Genomic DNA, 25,616 nt, shown 5'->3' with positions numbered 1-25,616 from the left:
CACTACCAGTACAAAAAGATGGCTAAGAGCCACTGCTTGTAAACGAAGATGGCGAAATGCCACTGTCTGTAGATGAAGATGGAGAAGAGCCACTGCCTGTAGAAGAAGATGGTGAAAAGCGACTGCTTGTAGAAGAAGATGGTGAAAAGCGACTGCTTGTAAAAGAAGATGGTGAAAAGCGACTGCTTGTAGAAGAAGATAGTGTAGAGCCACTGCCTGTAGAAGAAGATGGTGAAGAGTCAATGCTTGTAGAAGAAAATGGCAAAGAGCCACTGCCTGTAGAAGAAGATGGCGAAGAGCCACTGCCTGTAGAAGAAGATGGCGAAGAGCCACTGCCTGTAGAAGAAGATGGCAAAGAGCCACTGCCTGTAAAAGAAGATGGCGAGGAACCACTGCCTGTAGAAGATGGTGAAGAGCCACTGCCTGTAGAAGAAGATGGTGAAGAGCCACTGCCTGTAGAAAAAGATGGGGAAGAGCCACTGCCTGTAGAAGAAGATGGTGAAGAGCCACTGCCTGTAGAGGAAGATGGTGAAGAGCCACTGCCTGTAGATGAAGACGGTGAAGAGCCACTGCCTGTAGATGAAGACAGTGAAGAGCCACTGCCTGTAGATGAAGACGGTGAAGATTCACTGCCTGTAGAAGAAGACGGTGAAGATTCAATGCCTGTAGAAGAAGATGGTGAAAAGACAGTGCCTGTAGAGAAGATGGCGAAGAGCCACTGTCTGTAGAAGAAGATGGTGAAGAGCCCCTGCCTGTAGATGAAGATGGTGAACAGCCACTGCCCGTAGAAGAAGATGGTGAAAAGACACTGGCTGTAGAAGAAGATGGCAAAGAGCCACTGCCTGTAGAAGAAAATGGGGAAGAGCCAATGCCTGTAGAAGAAGATGGAGAAGAGCCACTGCCTGTAGAAGAAGATGATGAAGAGCCACTGCCTGTAGAAGAAGATGGTGAACAGCCACTGCCCGTAGAAGAAGATGGTGGAAAGACACTGCCTGTAGAGGAAGATGGCGAAGAGCCACTGCCTGTAGAAGAAGATGGGGAAGAGCCAATGCCTGTAGAAGAAGATGGTGAAGACCCACTGCCTGTAGATGAAGATAGTGAACAGCCACTGCCCGTAGAAGAAGATGGTGGAAAGACACTGCCTGTAGAAGAAGATAGGGAAGAGCCAATGCCTGTAGAAGAAGATGGCGAAGAGCCACTGCCTGTAGAAGAAGATAGGGAAGAGCCAATGCCTGTAGAAGAAGATGGTGAAGACCCACTGCCTGTAGAAGAAGATGGCAAAGAGCCATTGCCTGTAGAGAAGATGGTGAAGAGCCACTGCCTGTGGAAGAAGATGGCAAATTTTTGGTGAATTGATTTTTTATCTGTTTTTTTCTTGGGTGGGGGAGGGACCTAAGCCAAAAACTGATTACACTAGGTAGCAGTAGCTACCTGTGTTCTAACAACCAAGGAAACTAGGAAGTCAGGGTGCAGTGCATTGTGGGGTGTGGCAGGCTAACAGCCCGTTGAACTCCCATGCCATTCGTGTGTTCGCCGAACACAAAAACGGCCCATGTTCGAGTCAAACATGAAGCCCATCCCTACCTAGGCTTAGTCCCCCACAGTACCTTTCATGAGGAAATAGGTGGCCATAGAGGGCTGAAATCACATGATGCCACAAACCAATTGTGACAACTATACTGAGTTCAATAGAATTCCATGGATGTCTTGTAGCCCTTTCAGGATATGTCCTAAAGAAGCGGAGCTATCTATGAAACGCGTTGCCCGCAACCTGTTACCTGTTAAACAGAAGACTTAGCATAATGTAAACAGATAAATGATCTTTGTAGTGTGTCAGAGAAAATATCATAGTGTGAATCTTTTATATGATGTGATTATTAACCTCCCTGGCGGTATTCCTGAGTGTAGCTCGGGGTAGAGTTTTAGTACCAAAAGCAGTAACCCCGAGCTTCACTCGGGCTTACCATGCGGCATTGCATAGGGAGTCCCTGCAGCACTTACCTTGTCCTTCGCTCCCGCGATGTGTCCCCTGCAGCGTCCCCGGCCATCTCCTCCGGCTGATGCCGGCATCCAGCTTCTGTGTTCCGGTCCCCGTGACATCGGGACGTACGGGCGGCGGCAGGAAATTTGAAAAATTTTAAAAAATGTCATTTTTTTCAAAACACATTTTTCACAGTAAAACATTGCTGTTTCAACCCATTTCACATACATTTTGTCCCGAGTGCTTTGTCCGGAGCACATTTTGTCTGTCTTTCTGCCTGGAAACTTAGAAAAATCCATGGCGTCCAAAAAATGTCCCTTTAGGTCAAAAGCGGTTTTAGACCGGCTAGAGAACAGCGATAGTAAATCAGAACCACTTGCAGAATTGAGTGATAATGATTTGTGGGGGAAATTCATCATCAGACACTGAAAACGATTTTGCGACTTTGCTCAGCAATGTACGAACTTGGCGCTCTATTTCAAATTTCAGTGTTTTCGGTTTGATTATATTATTGAATTAAATGTATTATTATTATATTATTATTTTTTATGATTATTTATTAAATTATAATTTATGATTTCGTGTTTCAAATTTTATCATACCCAGGATGTTTAATAGACTCTTGTTCGGACAGATTTCAGTGAGTTATTCCTAAAAATTACAGCCTACAATAAAAAACTACATATTTCCATGCAAAATAATGTACCGCTTTCAGCACCAAAAATCTGAAATAATCATACCGCCAGGGAGGTTAAATAATGAATTTTATGTGTTGAATGTATATCCTTGGGTGCCATCCTAGAAAGTCCATAGTTCTTTGCCTTCTGCTTCACACTATAATACCTTAAGACAAAGTATAACATGGCTGGGGTAATGGGGGGGGGGGGTGCTAAGTTGATCAGCTTTTATTCATATGGCTTAAGCTGAATTCCGGGCACAAAAACATTACAATTCATATGCTCCTCAATAGCCATAAAAATAATAAATCAACTTTGTGTGCACCAAATGCCTTTACAAACCAAGTTATTACCTTATAAAAGTAGCAGTGACACCATTACTGTGCAAAGAGCAGAGCTGTGGGAGAGGCCCAGCAGGTCCACCCACCACTTAAAATAACTGGAGGGGGCGGAGACAAGACCAGTCACTCTGCACAAGGAGAGAGGGCAGCAGTGACTGGTCTTTATTACAGAGGTACACTTTGGATTACTGCACAGGCCTGGAAGAAATACACAAAGCACACCAAGATTCAAGGAAAAATACACCCGCCCATCAGGGGCGGACTGACCATTTGGAAACTCAGGCACTGCCCAAGGGCCCGGGGTCAGTAGGGGGCCCCATGAGATGCCCCTGGTACCTTTTTCATAGGCTTTTTTGAGTTTGGGCAAGGACACAGGGGCCCCATGATCCCCTATTGCCCAGGGGCCCCATGAGTTGTCAGTCCGCCCCTGCCGTCCATGTATTTAGATAAAATTTGTTCATGCCGGAGTTCAGCTTTAACCAACTATGGTGTCAGTGTTCATCAATCAAAAGTCACAGTGTACTATTCTGTTCCCATAGAAACTACAGTGAATGCCCAGGTGAATGTCGAAGTTAGGTTCACTAACATAGAATTCCAGGAGAATCTGAATGATGCAACAAGTGAGGAATTTAAACGTTTTGAATCTGTTTTCAAATCCGAGGTAAGTTATCTTCTGCCAAAAAAGTTACAATTTCTGTTTTGCTGCATTAGTGCTTGTTCTGATCAAGAGCCCAATTGTGACACCTTGAAAAGTATACCTTATGGTGCCGCTCCAAGATGTGGATGGAAGGAAAAAAATCACCCCACCGGCAAGTGAGAAGATGGGAGCATGAGTCCAAGTGATCCCAGTGTCAGCCAATGCAAGGGAAGGGATGAATGCTGCTCAACCAACACCAGGAGTCCAATGTTGAGGAATGGTAAGGAATGGCCTCAGCCGCCATTCTGGCCATGGCCTCGACGCGTTTCACCCCACCCACCGGTGCTTGGTCACAGAGGACCTCTTTGACCAATTGTGACACAGCCATGGGTATGTGCTGTGGAGTACACACTGCCGATGCACTGATTAGTGGCGAGCCGAACAGCCCGGATTTAGTTCAGGTGCCAAAGCTGAACCCATTGAAATCAATTGGAGCAGAATCTGTCAAATTAAAAATGCCTAATTTCTGGGCTAATAGGCAAAGGCAAAAAAAAAAGAAGAAAAATAACACAGAGAGTGGGTATTATCCTGGGAATATGTATAAATGCCAAAAAAAATCAACTTCATTTGCCCAGGAGCACCGATTTGTTTTTTTTGTTTTTTTTACTTTTCAAGTGGTTGTAAACCCTTACATGTACCCAGTGAAGTGACTGGCCTCAGGTGACAACCAGAGATGAAATAAATCCTCCTACATAAATTGTACCTGTTACGTCTCTTTTCTACAGCCGTTCAAAGTCCAGAATGTATACAGCTTGCTTGAGCTTTCAGAAAGCAGGGGAAGGGAGCTGAAGTTACACACTGCAGAGTTCAGTAAGAAGAGCTGGAGAGAAGAGAAGAGACACCCCCCTTTAGATAGCACATAGAAACAGAGCTGAGGCTGTCAATCACAGACTGTGTGCTGAAGGACCCTCTCCTGTCACCTTTTTTCTCTTGGTGTCAGGAAAACTTGTCAGAAGTGACACATACGGATAGCAGAGTAATGATGCAGCAGACAAAAATTACACTTATGGGGTTATTTAGTAAAACTGGAGAGTGCAAAATCTGGTGCAGCTCTGCATAGGAATCAATCAGCTTCCATGTTTTTTTGTCAAAGCTTAACCACTTCCCATCTGCCCTATAACAGTAATACTGCTACAGGGCAGCACGGTGCGCAAAGACACGTATTATACATGATTTTGCATTTCTGGGTAGGGATTGCGGCGGGCATTCTGACACTGGGGGTAAATGACATGGTGTCACTGACATCCCCAGTGACACCAATACAGTGATCAGGGCTAATGAAAAGCACTGACACTGTACTAATGACACTGGGCAGGAAGAGGTTAACATCTGGGGCGATCAAAGGGTTAACTGTGTGCTGTTTTACTGTGTGTGTGCTTTACACTGTAAGCACACTGCTTTGTATGGCTTTCGTGGACAGCGTTGCATGAGTAACCCTTTGCCCTCCAGAGGATTTCCCCACTTTCCTGAGCAGGCCATTTTTTGCATTACAGCGTGGCATTACTTTAACTGACAATTGCGCGATCATGCAACGCTTCACCTAAATTAAATGTATGTCCTTTTTTTCCCACGAATTGAGCTTTTTTTCAGTGGTATTTATTGCCTGTTCGGTTTTTATTTTTTTGGACAATAAAAGAAAAAAGATTGACAATTTTGAGAAAAAAACAATATTTTTGACTTTTTGCTAATAAACATGTCCACTAAAAAAATGTTGAAAATCAAATTTCGTCATAAATTTAGGCCAAAATGTACTCTGCTCCATGTCTTTGCTAAAATATATCCCAATACGTGTGAATTAATTGGTTTACGTGAACGTTATAGTTAGAGATGAGCGAATCGAAGTATCCGAAGTGGAATTCGAGTCGAATATCGGAAAAATTTCGATTCGTGCCGAATCCGAAAAACAGCCTAATTCGGACGCGCGAATCGAAATTTTTCCGAAAATGGCGGCTGACATGTGCGGCGACGGAGCGGGGATGTCGGGGAAGGCGCGCAGACAAGGCGCGCTGCCCCATAATGCATTCCTCAACGACATGTGATCGCATCAGCCAATCAGCAGCCAGCCAGCCAGCACTGTGTAATGGTCGAGGTATATATAGCGGCCATTTTGGAAATCTTCATTTGCCTGCAGTCATTGAACAGAGGCAGACCGCTCTGTACTAGGGACAGGGACAGAGTTAGGGCCACAGAAACGAGAATTGGGGACAGAGAGAAGTTACTTAGGGACAGAGAACCATTACTCAGGGACACAGACTTGTTAATGAGGGCCACAGAATCGTTATTTAGGGACAAAGAAACGCTAGTTAGGGCCACAGAATTCATACTCAGGGACAGACAGAATTTTCACTCAGTGCCAGAGAATTGTTACTTAGGGCCACAGAAACGTTATTAGGGCCACAGAATTTTTACTCAGGGACAGACAGAATTGTTACTGAGTGCCAGAGAATTGTTACTCAGGGACAGACAGAATTGTTACTGAGTGCCAGAGAATTCTTACTCAGGGCCACAGAATTCATTCTCAGGGACAGACAGAATTGTTACTCAGGGACAGACAGAATTGTTACTGAGTGCCAGAGAATTGTTACTCAGGGACAGACAGAATTGTTACTGAGTGCCAGAGAATTGTTACTCAGGGACAGACAGAATTGTTACTGAGTGCCAGAGAATTCTTACTCAGGGCCACAGAATTCATTCTCAGGGACAGACAGAATTGTTACTCAGGGACAGACAGAATTGTTACTGAGTGCCAGAGAATTGTTACTCAGGGACAGACAGAATTGTTACTGAGTGCCAGAGAATTGTTACTCAGGGACAGACAGAATTGTTACTGAGTGCCAGAGAATTGTTACTCAGGGACAGACAGAATTGTTACTGAGTGCCAGAGAATTGTTACTCAGGGACAGACAGAATTGTTACTGAGTGCCAGAGAATTGTTACTCGCACAGACACAAAATTGTTACTTGCACAGACACAGAATTGTTAATCGCACAGACACAGAATTGTTACTCAGGGCCACAGAATTCATACTCAGGGACAGACAGAATTGTTACTGAGTGCCAGAGAATTGTTACTCAGGGACAGACAGAATTGTTACTGAGTGCCAGAGAATTGTTACTCAGGGACAGACAGAATTGTTACTGAGTGCCAGAGAATTGTTACTCGCACAGACACAAAATTGTTACTTGCACAGACACAGAATTGTTACTCGCACAGACACAGAATTGTTACTCAGGGCCACAGAATTCATACTCAGGGACAGACAGAATTGTTACTGAGTGCCAGAGAATTGTTACTCAGGGACAGACAGAATTGTTACTGAGTGCCAGAGAATTGTTACTCAGGGACAGACAGAATTGTTACTGAGTGCCAGAGAATTGTTACTCAGGGACAGACAGAATTGTTACTGAGTGCCAGAGAATTGTTACTCGCACAGACACAAAATTGTTACTTGCACAGACACAGAATTGTTACTCGCACAGACACAGAATTGTTACTCAGGGCCACAGAATTCATACTCAGGGACAGACAGAATTGTTACTGAGTGCCAGAGAATTGTTACTCAGGGACAGACAGAATTGTTACTGAGTGCCAGAGAATTGTTACTCAGGGACAGACAGAATTGTTACTGAGTGCCAGAGAATTGTTACTCGCACAGACACAAAATTGTTACTTGCACAGACACAGAATTGTTACTCGCACAGACACAGAATTGTTACTCAGGGCCACAGAATTCATACTCAGGGACAGACAGAATTGTTACTGAGTGCCAGAGAATTGTTACTCAGGGACAGACAGAATTGTTACTGAGTGCCAGAGAATTGTTACTCAGGGACAGACAGAATTGTTACTGAGTGCCAGAGAATTGTTACTCAGGGACAGACAGAATTGTTACTGAGTGCCAGAGAATTGTTACTCGCACAGACACAAAATTGTTACTTGCACAGACACAGAATTGTTACTCGCACAGACACAGAATTGTTACTCAGGGCCACAGAATTCATACTCAGGGACAGACAGAATTGTTACTGAGTGCCAGAGAATTGTTACTCAGGGACAGACAGAATTGTTACTGAGTGCCAGAGAATTGTTACTCAGGGACAGACAGAATTGTTACTGAGTGCCAGAGAATTGTTACTCGCACAGACACAAAATTGTTACTTGCACAGACACAGAATTGTTACTCGCACAGACACAGAATTGTTACTCAGGGCCACAGAATTCATACTCAGGGACAGACAGAATTGTTACTGAGTGCCAGAGAATTGTTACTCAGGGACAGACAGAATTGTTACTGAGTGCCAGAGAATTGTTACTCAGGGACAGACAGAATTGTTACTGAGTGCCAGAGAATTGTTACTCGCACAGACACAAAATTGTTACTTGCACAGACACAGAATTGTTACTCGCACAGACACAGAATTGTTACTCAGGGCCACAGAATTCATACTCAGGGACAGACAGAATTGTTACTGAGTGCCAGAGAATTGTTACTTAGGGACAGACAGAATTGTTACTGAGTGCCAGAGAATTGTTACTCAGGGACAGACAGAATTGTTACTGAGTGCCAGAGAATTGTTACTCGCACAGACACAAAATTGTTACTTGCACAGACACAGAATTGTTACTCGCACAGACACAGAATTGTTACTCAGGGCCACAGAATTCATACTCAGGGACAGACAGAATTGTTACTGAGTGCCAGAGAATTGTTACTCAGGGACAGACAGAATTGTTACTGAGTGCCAGAGAATTGTTACTCAGGGACAGACAGAATTGTTACTGAGTGCCAGAGAATTGTTACTCAGGGACAGACAGAATTGTTACTGAGTGCCAGAGAATTGTTACTCAGGGACAGACAGAATTGTTACTGAGTGCCAGAGAATTGTTACTCGCACAGACACAAAATTGTTACTTGCACAGACACAGAATTGTTACTCGCACAGACACAGAATTGTTACTCAGGGCCACAGAATTCATACTCAGGGACAGACAGAATTGTTACTGAGTGCCAGAGAATTGTTACTCAGGGACAGACAGAATTGTTACTGAGTGCCAGAGAATTGTTACTCAGGGACAGACAGAATTGTTACTGAGTGCCAGAGAATTGTTACTCGCACAGACACAAAATTGTTACTTGCACAGACACAGAATTGTTACTCGCACAGACACAGAATTGTTACTCAGGGCCACAGAATTCATACTCAGGGACAGACAGAATTGTTACTGAGTGCCAGAGAATTGTTACTCAGGGACAGACAGAATTGTTACTGAGTGCCAGAGAATTGTTACTCAGGGACAGACAGAATTGTTACTGAGTGCCAGAGAATTGTTACTCAGGGACAGACAGAATTGTTACTGAGTGCCAGAGAATTGTTACTCGCACAGACACAAAATTGTTACTTGCACAGACACAGAATTGTTACTCGCACAGACACAGAATTGTTACTCAGGGCCACAGAATTCATACTCAGGGACAGACAGAATTGTTACTGAGTGCCAGAGAATTGTTACTCAGGGACAGACAGAATTGTTACTGAGTGCCAGAGAATTGTTACTCAGGGACAGACAGAATTGTTACTGAGTGCCAGAGAATTGTTACTCGCACAGACACAAAATTGTTACTTGCACAGACACAGAATTGTTACTCGCACAGACACAGAATTGTTACTCGCACAGACACAGAATTGTTACTCAGGGCCACAGAATTCATACTCAGGGACAGACAGAATTGTTACTGAGTGCCAGAGAATTGTTACTCAGGGACACCTAATCGTTGAATTAAATAGTATGTCAGACAACATGCAGAGGAGTGGCAGAGGAGGCAATGTTTTAGGAGCGAGCAGACGTGGCAGCAGAGGAAGGGGTCGAGGCAGCAGTATTCGCAGCCAGAGGCCAGTGCTCCCGGTGTCATCCAGCGGTCGTGTCTCCACCGACAACCCTGCCGTCATTGATTGGTTGGCTCGGTCGTCTTCCTCTTCCCAGGTCACCTCTGACACCTACAGCCAACGGTCGGTGGGTACGTCAGACACAACCGTTAGTTGGCATGGCCCGGGACCAAGCCCACTGAAATCACGTGTCCTCTACCTGCCCCTGTCCTTTGCTGTTCCCTCACCAAGCGAAGTATCGCATGCTGTGGGCTCAGCCCCACTGTACAGTGAGGAAGAGCTAACAGAGGGCGGTCAGGAACGGGGGGAGACATCGGCCTTTTCAGCAGCCAAGCGAACAAGTACTGGCGAGGAGAGTGGCTCGGTAGCCGGTCTAGAGACAGGTCTGTCTCCTGACCCAGACGCAGCCGAGGGGGCTAGTAGTGAGGCGGAGACCCTACTTGATGATGAGGAGGTTGATCGCACTTGGCAGCCTCGTCGTCATCAGGCAATTTCTTCCGCATCATCAGGAGAAGAGGGTGGCAGCTTGGCAGCGAGCAAAACAGTCGGTGGGTTGCCCAGGAGACAGCAGCAGGGTCGCATCAGTGTCAGTGGAGCCAAACGTCCACGGAGTAGAGCACCAGCTCCACTGCAGCCTACCACCACGGCCAGTAGTGGTGCCGGTGCGCACGGAGGAAGTAGCAGTCAGCCAGTGAAGAGTAGCGGGGGCAAAGTTTCCTACTCGGTGGTGTGGCAATTTTTCCTCAAGCCGCCCGAGGAAGTAAACGTAGCCGTATGTCGACTATGTGGCCAGAAATGCAAGCGTGGCCAGGGGGCCCATGTTGGGACTACAGCGTTGCGTCAGCATATGCAGCGTCACCATTCGGTGGCCTGGGAAAACCGTGATAAACATACGGCGGTTCTGCCTGCCCCAGCCCCCGCTCCATCACCCGCTCCGTTACTTGCTCCGTCACCCGACGTCGTCAATCGCCCTCTATCAGCCAGTCAAGGCTCCAACACCTCTGCTGAGGGGAGTTGTCGCTCGTTGGCATCTTCCGCTCGTTCAGATGCTCCTTCTCCTGCTACTCCTCTTCTCGGATTCCGTCAACAGTCTTTCTTGGAATCCGTATCCAAGAGACAACAGTTTGCGAGCACGCACCCGACGGTGCAAAAGCTGAACGTCCTCCTGTCCAAGTTGCTGGTGCTGCAGTCCCTCCCTTTCCAACTGGTGGACTCAGCACCTTTCCGAGAAATGATGGCTTGTGCCGCGCCGCGGTGGAGAGTGCCAAGCCGTCATTTCTTTGCCCAAAAGGCAGTGCCAGCCCTGCATTCACATGTAGAAGAGATGGTGGGCCAGTCTTTGAGCATGTCGGTCTCTGCCAAAGTGCACGGCAGCGCCGACGTGTGGAGCTGTAACTACGGTCAGGGACAGTACATGTCATTTACGGCCCACTGGGTGAACGTGGTGCCGGCACAGCCGCACCAGCAACTTGGACAGGTCACGACGCTTTTGCCTCCACGTTTGCACGTCCTTGGTCCAGCAAGCATGTCCGCCTCTACCACCTCTTTTTCCGCCGTGTCCTCAGCCGCCACCCCCGTGCCAAGTCCCATTACCCGACCGGCATATCACATGTGCAGGGCGCAACGGTGTCACGCTGTGCTGCACCTGGTATGCCTTGGCGAACGTAGTCACACAGGGGAGGAACTGCTGAGTGTAATGAACAGAGAAATCGACAGATGGCTGTCTCCGCGCAAACTAAAAATCGGAACCATGTTGACTGACAACGGAAAGAACATGGTGTCTGCTCTGCGTCAAGGAAGGTTGTGCCATGCGCCATGCATGGCTCACGTGTTCAATCTGGTTGTCAAGCGGTTCCTAAAATCCACCATCCCACTGCAAGACATCCTTAAAATGTCACGTAAACTGTGCATGCATTTCAGCCATTCCTACACCGCAAAGAACACCCTCATTGAGCTGCAGCGGCAGAACGGAATTCCACAGCATCGCCTGATCTGCGACGTTGCAACAAGGTGGAATTCAACCCTACACATGTTAGACCGCCTTTACGAGCAGCGAAAGGCCATCACCGATTTCCTGATGTTACAAGCGGATAAAGGTACTCCCCTGTGTAACTTAGATGTCAGCCATTGGCAGCTCATGCGTGACACCTGCCGCTTGCTCAGGCCCTTTGAGGAGGCCACGCTATTCGTGAGTCGGCAGGACTATGGGATGAACGACGTCATTCCTCTGTTGCACGTCCTGGAACAAATGCTGTTAACAATGGCTGGTCAGGGTGCGGTAGACGTGGCGCACAGATCTCAACGCCACATGACCCCTGTGGGGGCAGGACAGGAAGAAGAGGAGGAGGTAGAGGAGGACATTTGTGCTCAGGAATTATTGAGTGAAATGGGTGGTTTTTCCACTCAGCGGACAGGAGTGGAGGAGCAGGAGCATCTGGTAGAGGAGGAGGAGGAGGAGACAGAGGACCCAGACGCACCGTGGCAGTATGCTGTGGAGATGGAGGCAGGGAGTCCCTCGCATTCCTTGGCACAAATGGCCCATAGCATGCTCGGTTGCTTGCGTAGCGACAGCCGAATAATAACCATCAGACAGAGGAATGACTTTTGGCTGTCCACCTTGTTGGACCCTCGCTACCGGTCCAAAATGGTGGCCTTTTTCACACCTGCTGAGAGGGAGGCCAAAATTACGTACTATAAAAACCACCTATGTAGTCAGTTGGTCTCTGCCTTTGTGCGCCAACGTCCATCCTCAGACACTGTGGGCCCTGTGCGCTCGCGTTCCGCTGGCATGGCAGCAGGGGAGGGGTGGGGTGGTAGGAGCAGTGGCAGCTCCACCAGCAGTGGCTGCCTCAGTCTGCAGTCGATGATGAGTAGCTTTCTTCACCAGCGCAGTGAGGAAACTACTAACCAGCCGCAGCAGCAGCAGCAGCATCAGGTGGACCTGGAGCAGGAGCTCAAACAACAGGCTTGGACAGCACCCTGCCAACCGAGGTAGACAATCCCCTTGACTACTGGGCAACGAAACTTGACCTTTGGCCCCAACTAGCTGAATTTGCCCTTGAAAGGCTGTCATGCCCGGCCAGTAGCGTGGCATCGGAGCGCGTGTTTAGTGCGGCAGGAGGTATTGTAACTCCGCGGAGGACACGACTGTCCACCCAAAGTGTGGAGAGACTCACGTTTGTGAAAATGAATCAGGCGTGGATTAGTCTGGATTTCAAACCACCAGTTCCTGACACAACTGACTAAATCCGCCATGAATCATGCCTCAAACATGTGCCACTTTCAGGTCTCCTCACACTGCTGGTGTGTTTAATTTTTTGACATAGGGTGCTGGCAGATTACGGGCCTCCTATAGCTGCTGCCAGGCCCCTAATCTGCCATAGGCCCCTATATACCGCCTCCTCATGCTGCTGCTAGGTCCAGAGTCTCTCATGGGTCCCTGTACGGCCTCCCATTGCTGCTGTCTCCATCGCCACACTCTGCTGCCATGTGCCACTTTCAGGTCTCTTCACACTGCTGGTGTGTTAAATTTTTTGACATAGGGTGCAGGCAGATTACGGGCCTCACATAGCTGCTGCCAGGCCCCTAATCTGCCATGGGCCCCTATATACCGCCTCCTCATGCTGCTGCCAAGTCCAGAGTCTCTCATGGGTCCCTGTACGGCCTCCCATTGCTGCTGTCTCCATCGCCACACTCTGCTGCCATGTGCCACTTTCAGGTCTCTTCACACTGCTGGTGTGTTAAATTTTTTGACATAGGGTGCAGGCAGATTACGGGCCTCACATAGCTGCTGCCAGGCCCCTAATCTGCCATGGGCCCCTATATACCGCCTCCTCATGCTGCTGCCAAGTCCAGAGTCTCTCATGGGTCCCTGTACGGCCTCCCATTGCTGCTGTCTCCATCGCCACACTCTGCTGCCATGTGCCACTTTCAGGTCTCTTCACACTGCTGGTGTGTTAAATTTTTTGACATAGGGTGCAGGCAGATTACGGGCCTCACATAGCTGCTGCCAGGCCCCTAATCTGCCATGGGCCCCTATATACCGCCTCCTCATGCTGCTGCCAAGTCCAGAGTCTCTCATGGGTCCCTGTACGGCCTCCCATTGCTGCTGTCTCCATCGCCACACTCTGCTGCCATGTGCCACTTTCAGGTCTCTTCACACTGCTGGTGTGTTAAATTTTTTGACATAGGGTGCAGGCAGATTACGGGCCTCACATAGCTGCTGCCAGGCCCCTAATCTGCCATGGGCCCCTATATACCGCCTCCTCATGCTGCTGCTAGGTCCAGAGTCTCTCATGGGTCCCTGTACGGCCTCCCATTGCTGCTGTCTCCATCGCCACACTCTGCTGCCATGTGCCACTTTCAGGTCTCTTCACACTGCTGGTGTGTTAAATTTTTTGACATAGGGTGCAGGCAGATTACGGGCCTCACATAGCTGCTGCCAGGCCCCTAATCTGCCATGGGCCCCTATATACCGCCTCCTCATGCTGCTGCCAAGTCCAGAGTCTCTCATGGGTCCCTGTACGGCCTCCCATTGCTGCTGTCTCCATCGCCACACTCTGCTGCCATGTGCCACTTTCAGGTCTCTTCACACTGCTGGTGTGTTAAATTTTTTGACATAGGGTGCAGGCAGATTACGGGCCTCACATAGCTGCTGCCAGGCCCCTAATCTGCCATGGGCCCCTATATACCGCCTCCTCATGCTGCTGCCAAGTCTAGAGTCTCTCATGGGTCCCTGTACGGCCTCCCATTGCTGCTGTCTCCATCGCCACACTCTGCTGCCATGTGCCACTTTCAGGTCTCTTCACACTGCTGGTGTGTTAAATTTTTTGACATAGGGTGCAGGCAGATTACGGGCCTCACATAGCTGCTGCCAGGCCCCTAATCTGCCATGGGCCCCTATATACCGCCTCCTCATGCTGCTGCCAAGTCTAGAGTCTGTCATGGGTCCCTGTACGGCCTCCCATTGCTGCTGTCTCCATCGCCACACTCTGCCATGTGCCACTTTCAGGTCTCTTCACACTGCTGGTGTGTTTAATTTTTTGACATAGGGTGCAGGCAGATTACGGGCCTCACATAGCTGCTGCCAGGCCCCTAATCTGCCATGGGCCCCTATATACCGCCTCCTCATGCTGCTGCCAAGTCTAGAGTCTCTCATGGGTCCCTGTACGGCCTCCCATTGCTGCTGTCTCCATCGCCACACTCTGCTGCCATGTGCCACTTTCAGGTCTCTTCACACTGCTGGTGTGTTAAATTTTTTGACATAGGGTGCAGGCAGATTACGGGCCTCACATAGCTGCTGCCAGGCCCCTAATCTGCCATGGGCCCCTATATACCGCCTCCTCATGCTGCTGCCAAGTCTAGAGTCTCTCATGGGTCCCTGTACGGCCTCCCATTGCTGCTGTCTCCATCGCCACACTCTGCTGCCATGTGCCACTTTCAGGTCTCTTCACACTGCTGGTGTGTTAAATTTTTTGACATAGGGTGCAGGCAGATTACGGGCCTCACATAGCTGCTGCCAGGCCCCTAATCTGCCATGGGCCCCTATATACCGCCTCCTCATGCTGCTGCCAAGTCCAGAGTCTCTCATGGGTCCCTGTACGGCCTCCCATTGCTGCTGTCTCCATCGCCACACTCTGCTGCCATGTGCCACTTTCAGGTCTCTTCACACTGCTGGTGTGTTAAATTTTTTGACATAGGGTGCAGGCAGATTACGGGCCTCACATAGCTGCTGCCAGGCCCCTAATCTGCCATGGGCCCCTATATACCGCCTCCTCATGCTGCTGCCAAGTCTAGAGTCTGTCATGGGTCCCTGTACGGCCTCCCATTGCTGCTGTCTCCATCGCCACACTCTGCTGCCATGTGCCACTTTCAGGTCTCTTCACACTGCTGGTGTGTTTAATTTTTTGACATAGGGTGCAGGCAGATTACGGGCCTCACATAGCTGCTGCCAGGCCCCTAATCTGCCATGGGCCCCTATATACCGCCTCCTCATGCTGCTGCCAAGTCCAGAGTCTCTCATGGGTCCCTGTACGGCCTCCCATTGCTGCTGTCTCCATCGCCACACTCTGCTGCCATGTGCCACTTTCAGGTCTCTTCACACTGCTGGTGTGTTAAATTTTTTGACATAGGGTGCAGGCAGATTACGGGCCTCACATAGCTGCTGCCAGGCCCCTAATCTGCCATGGGCCCCTATATACCGCCTCCTCATGCTGCTGCCAAGTCTAGAGTCTCTCATGGGTCCCTGTACGGCCTCCCATTGCTGCTGTCTCCATCGCCACACTCTGCTGCCATGTGCCACTTTCAGGTCTCTTCACACTGCTGGTGTGTTAAATTTTTTGACATAGGGTGCAGGCAGATTACGGGCCTCACATAGCTGCTGCCAGGCCCCTAATCTGCCATGGGCCCCTATATACCGCCTCCTCATGCTGCTGCCAAGTCTAGAGTCTCTCATGGGTCCCTGTACGGCCTCCCATTGCTGCTGTCTCCATCGCCACACTCTGCTGCCATGTGCCACTTTCAGGTCTCTTCACACTGCTGGTGTGTTAAATTTTTTGACATAGGGTGCAGGCAGATTACGGGCCTCACATAGCTGCTGCCAGGCCCCTAATCTGCCATGGGCCCCTATATACCGCCTCCTCATGCTGCTGCCAAGTCTAGAGTCTCTCATGGGTCCCTGTACGGCCTCCCATTGCTGCTGTCTCCATCGCCACACTCTGCTGCCATGTGCCACTTTCAGGTCTCTTCACACTGCTGGTGTGTTAAATTTTTTGACATAGGGTGCAGGCAGATTACGGGCCTCACATAGCTGCTGCCAGGCCCCTAATCTGCCATGGGCCCCTATATACCGCCTCCTCATGCTGCTGCCAAGTCTAGAGTCTGTCATGGGTCCCTGTACGGCCTCCCATTGCTGCTGTCTCCATCGCCACACTCTGCCATGTGCCACTTTCAGGTCTCTTCACACTGCTGGTGTGTTTAATTTTTTGACATAGGGTGCAGGCAGATTACGGGCCTCACATAGCTGCTGCCAGGCCCCTAATCTGCCATGGGCCCCTATATACCGCCTCCTCATGCTGCTGCCAAGTCTAGAGTCTGTCATGGGTCCCTGTACGGCCTCCCATTGCTGCTGTCTCCATCGCCACACTCTGCCATGTGCCACTTTCAGGTCTCTTCACACTGCTGGTGTGTTAAATTTTTTGACATAGGGTGCAGGCAGATTACGGGCCTCACATAGCTGCTGCCAGGCCCCTAATCTGCCATGGGCCCCTATATACCGCCTCCTCATGCTGCTGCCAAGTCTAGAGTCTCACATGGGTCCCTGTACGGCCTCCCATTGCTGCTGTCTCCATCGCCACACTCTGCTGCCATGTGCCACTTTCAGGTCTCTTCACACTGCTGGTGTGTTAAATTTTTTGACATAGGGTGCAGGCAGATTACGGGCCTCACATAGCTGCTGCCAGGCCCCTAATCTGCCATGGGCCCCTATATACCGCCTCCTCATGCTGCTGCCAAGTCCAGAGTCTCTCATGGGTCCCTGTACGGCCTCCCATTGCTGCTGTCTCCATCGCCACACTCTGCTGCCATGTGCCACTTTCAGGTCTCTTCACACTGCTGGTGTGTTAAATTTTTTGACATAGGGTGCAGGCAGATTACGGGCCTCACATAGCTGCTGCCAGGCCCCTAATCTGCCATGGGCCCCTATATACCGCCTCCTCATGCTGCTGCCAAGTCCAGAGTCTCTCATGGGTCCCTGTACGGCCTCCCATTGCTGCTGTCTCCATCGCCACACTCTGCTGCCATGTGCCACTTTCAGGTCTCTTCACACTGCTGGTGTGTTAAATTTTTTGACATAGGGTGCAGGCAGATTACGGGCCTCACATAGCTGCTGCCAGGCCCTTAATCTGCCATGGGCCCCTATATACCGCCTCCTCATGCTGCTGCCAAGTCCATAGTCTCTCATGGGTCCCTGTACGGCCTCCCATTGCTGCTGTCTCCATCGCCACACTCTGCTGCCATGTGCCACTTTCAGGTCTCTTCACACTGCTGGTGTGTTAAATTTTTTGACATAGGGTGCAGGCAGATTACGGGCCTCACATAGCTGCTGCCAGGCCCCTAATCTGCCATGGGCCCCTATATACCGCCTCCTCATGCTGCTGCCAAGTCTAGAGTCTGTCATGGGTCCCTGTACGGCCTCCCATTGCTGCTGTCTCCATCGCCACACTCTGCCATGTGCCACTTTCAGGTCTCTTCACACTGCTGGTGTGTTAAATTTTTTGACATAGGGTGCAGGCAGATTACGGGCCTCACATAGCTGCTGCCAGGCCCCTAATCTGCCATGGGCCCCTATATACCGCCTCCTCATGCTGCTGCCAAGTCCAGAGTCTCTCATGGGTCCCTGTACGGCCTCCCATTGCTGCTGTCTCCATCGCCACACTCTGCTGCCATGTGCCACTTTCAGGTCTCTTCACACTGCTGGTGTGTTAAATTTTTTGACATAGGGTGCAGGCAGATTACGGGCCTCACATAGCTGCTGCCAGGCCCCTAATCTGCCATGGGCCCCTATATACCGCCTCCTCATGCTGCTGCCAAGTCCAGAGTCTCTCATGGGTCCCTGTACGGCCTCCCATTGCTGCTGTCTCCATCGCCACACTCTGCTGCCATGTGCCACTTTCAGGTCTCTTCACACTGCTGGTGTGTTAAATTTTTTGACATAGGGTGCAGGCAGATTACGGGCCTCACATAGCTGCTGCCAGGCCCCTAATCTGCCATGGGCCCCTATATACCGCCTCCTCATGCTGCTGCCAAGTCTAGAGTCTGTCATGGGTCCCTGTACGGCCTCCCATTGCTGCTGTCTCCATCGCCACACTCTGCCATGTGCCACTTTCAGGTCTCTTCACACTGCTGGTGTGTTTAATTTTTTGACATAGGGTGCAGGCAGATTACGGGCCTCACATAGCTGCTGCCAGGCCCCTAATCTGCCATGGGCCCCTATATACCGCCTCCTCATGCTGCTGCCAAGTCCAGAGTCTCTCATGGGTCCCTGTACGGCCTCCCATTGCTGCTGTCTCCATCGCCACACTCTGCTGCCATGTGCCACTTTCAGGTCTCTTCACACTGCTGGTGTGTTAAATTTTTTGACATAGGGTGCAGGCAGATTACGGGCCTCACATAGCTGCTGCCAGGCCCCTAATCTGCCATGGGCCCCTATATACCGCCTCCTCATGCTGCTGCCAAGTCTAGAGTCTCTCATGGGTCCCTGTACGGCCTCCCATTGCTGCTGTCTCCATCGCCACACTCTGCTGCCATGTGCCACTTTCAGGTCTCTTCACACTGCTGGTGTGTTAAATTTTTTGACATAGGGTGCAGGCAGATTACGGGCCTCACATAGCTGCTGCCAGGCCCCTAATCTGCCATGGGCCCCTATATACCGCCTCCTCATGCTGCTGCCAAGTCTAGAGTCTCTCATGGGTCCCTGTACGGCCTCCCATTGCTGCTGTCTCCATCGCCACACTCTGCTGCCATGTGCCACTTTCAGGTCTCTTCACACTGCTGGTGTGTTAAATTTTTTGACATAGGGTGCAGGCAGATTACGGGCCTCACATAGCTGCTGCCAGGCCCCTAATCTGCCATGGGCCCCTATATACCGCCTCCTCATGCTGCTGCCAAGTCTAGAGTCTGTCATGGGTCCCTGTACGGCCTCCCATTGCTGCTGTCTCCATCGCCACACTCTGCCATGTGCCACTTTCAGGTCTCTTCACACTGCTGGTGTGTTTAATTTTTTGACATAGGGTGCAGGCAGATTACGGGCCTCACATAGCTGCTGCCAGGCCCCTAATCTGCCATGGGCCCCTATATACCGCCTCCTCATGCTGCTGCCAAGTCTAGAGTCTCTCATGGGTCCCTGTACGGCCTCCCATTGCTGCTGTCTCCATCGCCACACTCTGCTGCCATGTGCCACTTTCAGGTCTCTTCACACTGCTGGTGTGTTAAATTTTTTGACATAGGGTGCAGGCAGATTACGGGCCTCACATAGCTGCTGCCAGGCCCCTAATCTGCCATGGGCCCCTATATACCGCCTCCTCATGCTGCTGCCAAGTCTAGAGTCTCTCATGGGTCCCTGTACGGCCTCCCATTGCTGCTGTCTCCATCGCCACACTCTGCTGCCATGTGCCACTTTCAGGTCTCTTCACACTGCTGGTGTGTTAAATTTTTTGACATAGGGTGCAGGCAGATTACGGGCCTCACATAGCTGCTGCCAGGCCCCTAATCTGCCATGGGCCCCTATATACCGCCTCCTCATGCTGCTGCCAAGTCCAGAGTCTCTCATGGGTCCCTGTACGGCCTCCCATTGCTGCTGTCTCCATCGCCACACTCTGCTGCCATGTGCCACTTTCAGGTCTCTTCACACTGCTGGTGTGTTAAATTTTTTGACATAGGGTGCAGGCAGATTACGGGCCTCACATAGCTGCTGCCAGGCCCCTAATCTGCCATGGGCCCCTATATACCGCCTCCTCATGCTGCTGCCAAGTCTAGAGTCTGTCATGGGTCCCTGTACGGCCTCCCATTGCTGCTGTCTCCATCGCCACACTCTGCTGCCATGTGCCACTTTCAGGTCTCTTCACACTGCTGGTGTGTTAAATTTTTTGACATAGGGTGCTGGCAGATTACGGGCCTCCCATTGCTGCTGCCAGACATGTAATCTGCCATGGGCCCCCGTACCGACTCCTCATGCTGTGACGTTGCAACAAGGTGTAATTCAACCCTACATATGTTAGACCGCCTTTACGAACAGCTAAAGGCCATCACAGATTTCCTGATGTTAAAAGCGGATAAAGGTACTCCCTGTGTAACTTAGATGTCAGCCATTGTCAGCTCATGTGTGACACCTGCGCTTGCTCAGGCCCTTTGAGGAGGCCACGCTATTCGTGAGTCGGCAGGACTATGGGATGAATGAGGTCAAATCGGCCATGGGCCCCCGTACCGCCTGTTCACGCTGATGCTGGTCCCACAGTGTGACCTGGGTCCCTGTACGGCCTCCCATTGCTTCCACTCTGCCATGTGCCACTTTGAAATCTCCTCACACTCCTGCGGTTGTCCATTTTGTCATAGGTTGCTGGCAGATTACAGGCCTTCCATAGGTGCCACCAAGCCCCATATCGGCCATGGGCCCCCGTACCGCCTGGTCACGCTGCTGCTGGGCCCACAGTGTGACCTGGGTCCCTGTACCGCCTCCCATTGCTCCCACTCTGCCATGTGCCACTTTCAGGTCTCCTCACGCTCCTGCTGCTTTCCATTTTGTCATAGGTTGCTGTATGGCCTCCCATTGCTGCTGCCTCCACCGCCACACTGTGGCTCCAAACACTGGTTTTGGCCCCGTGACTGGCCAAAGGAGTGAAGTGTGCAGTGATTCTAAGATCGACGGCACTCATCTGCATGTCATACTGACAGACAGTATTATTTCTCTTCCCCAGCAGACTCCAAGGGCATTTAAATTAAAGGTACAGTGTTCTGCACTAATATTAAGTCTCTCTGAAGCCTAGAAACACCCTTTTTTAAGTTAAATTCACAGCGAATTTATTCGACTCGAATCGAATATTGTCCACGAATTCGCCGAATCAGTCGAATCGAATTTTTCATTTCTTCGCTCATCTCTAGTTATAGTGTGTACGAATGGCGGTATATATACTGGGATTTTTATTTAAATTTTTTTGTTTTACTAGTAATGGCAGTGATCAGTCACTTATAGTGTGCACAGCCATCCAAAGCAGTGCGCACGAGTTGACAGGGAGGAGAACTGTTTTGTTTAAAAACGGTTCTTCTCCCCGTCGGAGATGCTCGGCAATCACCGGGCGCCAGTTAGTAATCACCGGCCGGGACCCAATGATTGACAGCTGCTCCCGCGACTGCACGCCACCTTCCCAGAAATGCAAAATCACGTATATATATATATGCAGGGCTGCTGTTAGAAACCATGGGGCCCCATTAAGTCAACCTGACTGGGTCCCCTCCCCCCCAAAAAAAACACAGTTTACTATGCTTCAGTTATGAATGGACACAGTGAGTGAACAGTACCAATCACTCATTATGTTCATTCAGGAAAGGAAGAGGCTGGTAAATGTGATGTATTTACTGGACCCTTCCCCCACTCTCCATCCTGAAGGATCTTATTGTGTGATTGTAGCTGCCAGTGGGAAGAAGAAGAGGGAAGCAGCCAGCACTGCAGGGGTGGCAGTTTTGGGTGTGGGGGAGGGGCCCATCCATCACCCTCCCTGCCCACATTCGATTCACCCAGCTGCCTGGGCCCCCCCTGGCTGGTCTGGTCCCCATACCGGAGGACTGGTGGTACCCCCTTATCCACGGCCCTGTATATATGTGATTTTGCGCACCCGTGCCGCCCTGTAGCAGTATTTCTGCTATAGGCCGGTTGGGAAGTGGGTAATTGTCATTATAAGTGTCTCAGCGTTGAAAACTGAAAAAGGGTCTGGGCAGGAAGTGGGTTTAACATACCGATGTTGAAGTGGTTGAACCTTTAATGAGATTTTATTGGTTGGGTTTAGATCTAATTTATAATAGTCAGGCAGACTGACAATCAGGATTCCCATCACAACATCTGAGTATTTTATTATTTATGAGTTTCTTTGGCTTTTATATTACGGCAACAAAATGCAGAAGACAGATTTTTACGGTTTATGGCTGTTATATGCTCTCTCTGTAAATTCCCTAATTTGCTTATCTCTGTAGATGAATTCAGTCTATCAATTAATTCCTGGTTATAAAGATGTCATCATTCAGGAAATCAGGTGTGTTTTTGCATTGATGAAATACAGATAATTATTACAGGCTTACAGTAATGCAGGCCATAGACGGGGAGAAAACCTGCCAGTTTTTTAACAAAAAAACGAAAACTCGGTCGTTCAATAGGCTGACGTTACAACCAACAGTAAAAAAAATCGGCCGATTTTCTTCCCGTCTACGGCCAGCATTTAATTTCTGTCCCTGCAGAGAGCCCTGCTATTATAATTGACATTAATAAAAAGTATTGCGGTTGCAACATTGTATCTATTTGTATCCATTTCGGATACAGATTATTAATTTTTTTGGATACAAATAGATACATTGTTGCAACCGCAATACTTTTTAATGTCAAATATAATAGCGGGCTGGAATTCTTCTTTCTCTTCTTTCTCTTCCTCTTCTTCCTCTTCTTCTCCTTCTTCTTCTTTCTCTTCTTCTTCTCTCTTCTTCTTCTTCTTCTTCTCTCTCTTCCTCTTCTCTCTCCTCTTCTTCTTCTCTCTCTTCCTCTTCTCTCTCCTCTTCTTCTCTCTCCTCTTCTTCTTCTTTCTCTTCTTCTTCTCTCTCCTCTTCTTCTTCTTTCTCTTCTTCTTCTTCTTTCTCTTCTTCTTCTTCCTCTTTCTCGTCTTCTTCCTCTTTTTCTTCCTCTTTCTCTTCTCTTCCTCTCTCTTCTTCTTCTTCCTCTTCTTTCTCTTCTTCTTCCTCTACTTCTTCCTCTTCCTCTACTTCTTCCTCTTCCTCTTCTTTCTCTTCTTCTTCCTCTACTTCTTCCTCTTCCTCTACTTCTTCCTCTCCCTCTTCTTTCTCTTCTTCTTCTTTCTCTTCTTCTTCTTTTTCTTCTTCTTCTTTTTCTTGCAGGCTCATGCGCAGATTTTTTATCGGTAAAAAGATTGGTCAATTTGCCCATCATTGCCGTGAATATTGGCCGATTTGTTCCAACTTTACCGATCAAAAAAATCTGACAAAATCCAGAAAAAACGGCCAATCAATTAACCCATTAACGGTGCAAAAATCGGCCGATTTTTTTGCGGCCTAAAAAATTTGACCCATCTATGGCCTGCATAAGTTTCAATAAAAGTGGATTTTCAGAAAAACTTGAAATTCCCATTTTCCTAGCAGGAAACTAGTGTAATACCATTGGTGTTGTCTGAGGAATCTATTTATAAAAAAATTGCAGTCCCCTTAATGTGCTTAGCGTGAATTGTTTGGGGTACAAAGAAATGCCCACAGGCAACTTCAGGATAAATACAGGCTGCTCTGCAAAAAAGACCTGGTTGTTTTGAAGGAGAACAATACAATGATACTTGATCAAAAATGAGCTGCATGGTTGAGTTGCCAAAAAAAGCCTTTACTGCGCCAATGTCACAAAAAAGCTCTTTGAGGCATTCCAAGGTGTTGTTGGCAGTCGTTTATTTAGGTTTTGTGCTGCCCAAGGCAACAAAAAATCGACCACCGCTGCCACCCCCCCCCCACTTCCCTGCCCCAGTAGTACCACCCCCCCCCCTGAAAAATGCCACCTTGCAGTAAATACGCTCCTCCAAGTATACTGTAGACCCCCCCTCAGTACAGACCCCCTCTCCACCAAGTATAGACCCCCCTCCCCACAAGGTATAGTCCTCCCACAGTACAGACCTCATTCCCCTCTAAGTATAGATCCCCCCCTCTCTCAGTACAGACTCTCCCTCCACTTCTGCTAGTAGGGAGGTGGGGGGGGGGGTTGGATATGTGCTGGGGGGCGCTTTGGGAGGGGAGAGGGCTTGTGCTCTTGAATGGGGTCAGATTTCAAATCCAAAACCAACTTCTAGCATAGATCCTCTCCCCTCCCAAAGTGCCCCCCCCCAACACATATCCTCTTAACCCCCTAAACACTAATTTGTTTAACTTGCCCCTTTCCGGTCACTCTGTCCCCCTCCTCTGCCCAGGAACAATGTAAGAAAATTGGTACAAACCTCAGATCAGCACAGACATGCACATGGTGTTTCTCCTCCTCCTCCCATGTACATGTAGACAGTGGAGGAGAGGGAGGTGGCTTCAGTGTGCTCTGCTGGGAGCCAGCCGGGGACAGAGCTGTGGATCAGTGTAGCTGTTGCGGTGTCAGCTCCGGTGCCCCTGCCGATGGACCCTGCTTCAGTCCACCTCCCCATTGCACACACAATGAGCAGAGCTGAGCGCCGGCAGCTCCCATTCCCATCACTCAGATCACTCTGTGTCCTGTGTCACTCCTGGGGGGGCAGGGGGTGGGAGGTTGGGGCAGCACCGCCCCCCTGAAAAATGCCGCCCTCAGAAAACGCCTTATTTGCCTCACGGTAAATACACCCCTGGTTGTTAGGCATATTGTAACCGGGCTTTTTTGTGGCATTGGTGCAGTAAAAGCTTCTTACTGGCAACTCGACCATGCAGCTCATTTTTGTTTAAGTATTGCAATATTGTGCTCCTTCGAAACAACCACAGTCTTTTTTCCAGAGCGGCCTGTATTTCTCTTGAGGTTACCTGTGATGTTTTCTTTGTATCCCGAACAATTCTTCTGGCAGTTGTGGCTGCAATCTTTCTTTGTCTACCTGACCTTGGCTTTATTACCAAGAGATCTCCGAATTTTACACTTCATAATAAGTGATTGAACAGTACTGACTGGCATATTCAAGGCTTTGAATATCTTTTCTTTTTTTTTATAATTTACTTTTTATTGATTTTCAAAATGCTTACAACAAACAGAGGTGCATAGAATCATGAAATAACAGTCACAAAGCAATGAAAGAACAAAGAAATAGGCTCATCGATGAGAGGCATATAGGTGCATATGTAAAAAAGAAAAAAACAGGGCAAAAATACTTAATATAAATATAAATAAACATAAATATAAACACAGCAAAAAAACCTTAATAATATATATAAATAAAATTAGGGTCCAAATCAATAAACTCCCAATCCAAAAAAATATATTCCACATCCAATGTGCTCCAAAAGAAATAGTGATGAATCTTGTGCAAAGGAAACTTCAGTGTATTGACACCTTCTGTGACAACCAATACATATTGCAGCCACCAAATGTAATGGACTCTCAAAAATGTTTAAAGTCAAAAACGCTTTTTTGGATAATCAATATCCTGCCAATAGGGACCTCCACCTTTCAGAAAGATGCTCCAATGGAAGGATTTTCCACACATTTTTCTCAATATAAAAAAAGAAAAAAATAGTGTAATATCGTCAAAAGCAATTTATTCCCAAAAAATTGCATTAATTGCA

The 25,616-nt window shown here is 48.9% G+C and overlaps 1 protein-coding gene across 1 annotated transcript in view; it reads left to right on the top strand.

The window, feature by feature from the left end:
* LOC149434919 (uncharacterized) overlaps positions 1-25,616 on the top strand; it is a 51,348-nt gene that overhangs the window by 10,413 nt on the left and 15,319 nt on the right. Inside the window, exons 4-5 of the mRNA XM_089663216.1 lie at positions 3,539-3,660; positions 22,323-22,381. Coding sequence (XP_089519342.1) covers positions 3,539-3,660; positions 22,323-22,381 — 181 coding nt within the window. The remainder of the gene's footprint in view (positions 1-3,538; positions 3,661-22,322; positions 22,382-25,616) is intronic.

The sequence above is a fragment of the Staurois parvus genome, unplaced genomic scaffold (assembly GCF_062004578.1).
Source record: "Staurois parvus isolate SC_StPar_1 unplaced genomic scaffold, SC_StPar_1.0 ptg001642l, whole genome shotgun sequence".
Taxonomy (NCBI): Eukaryota; Metazoa; Chordata; class Amphibia; order Anura; family Ranidae; genus Staurois; species Staurois parvus.
The sequence above is the reverse complement of the archived record's forward strand: the minus strand, read 5'-3'. Positions and strand labels throughout refer to the sequence as shown.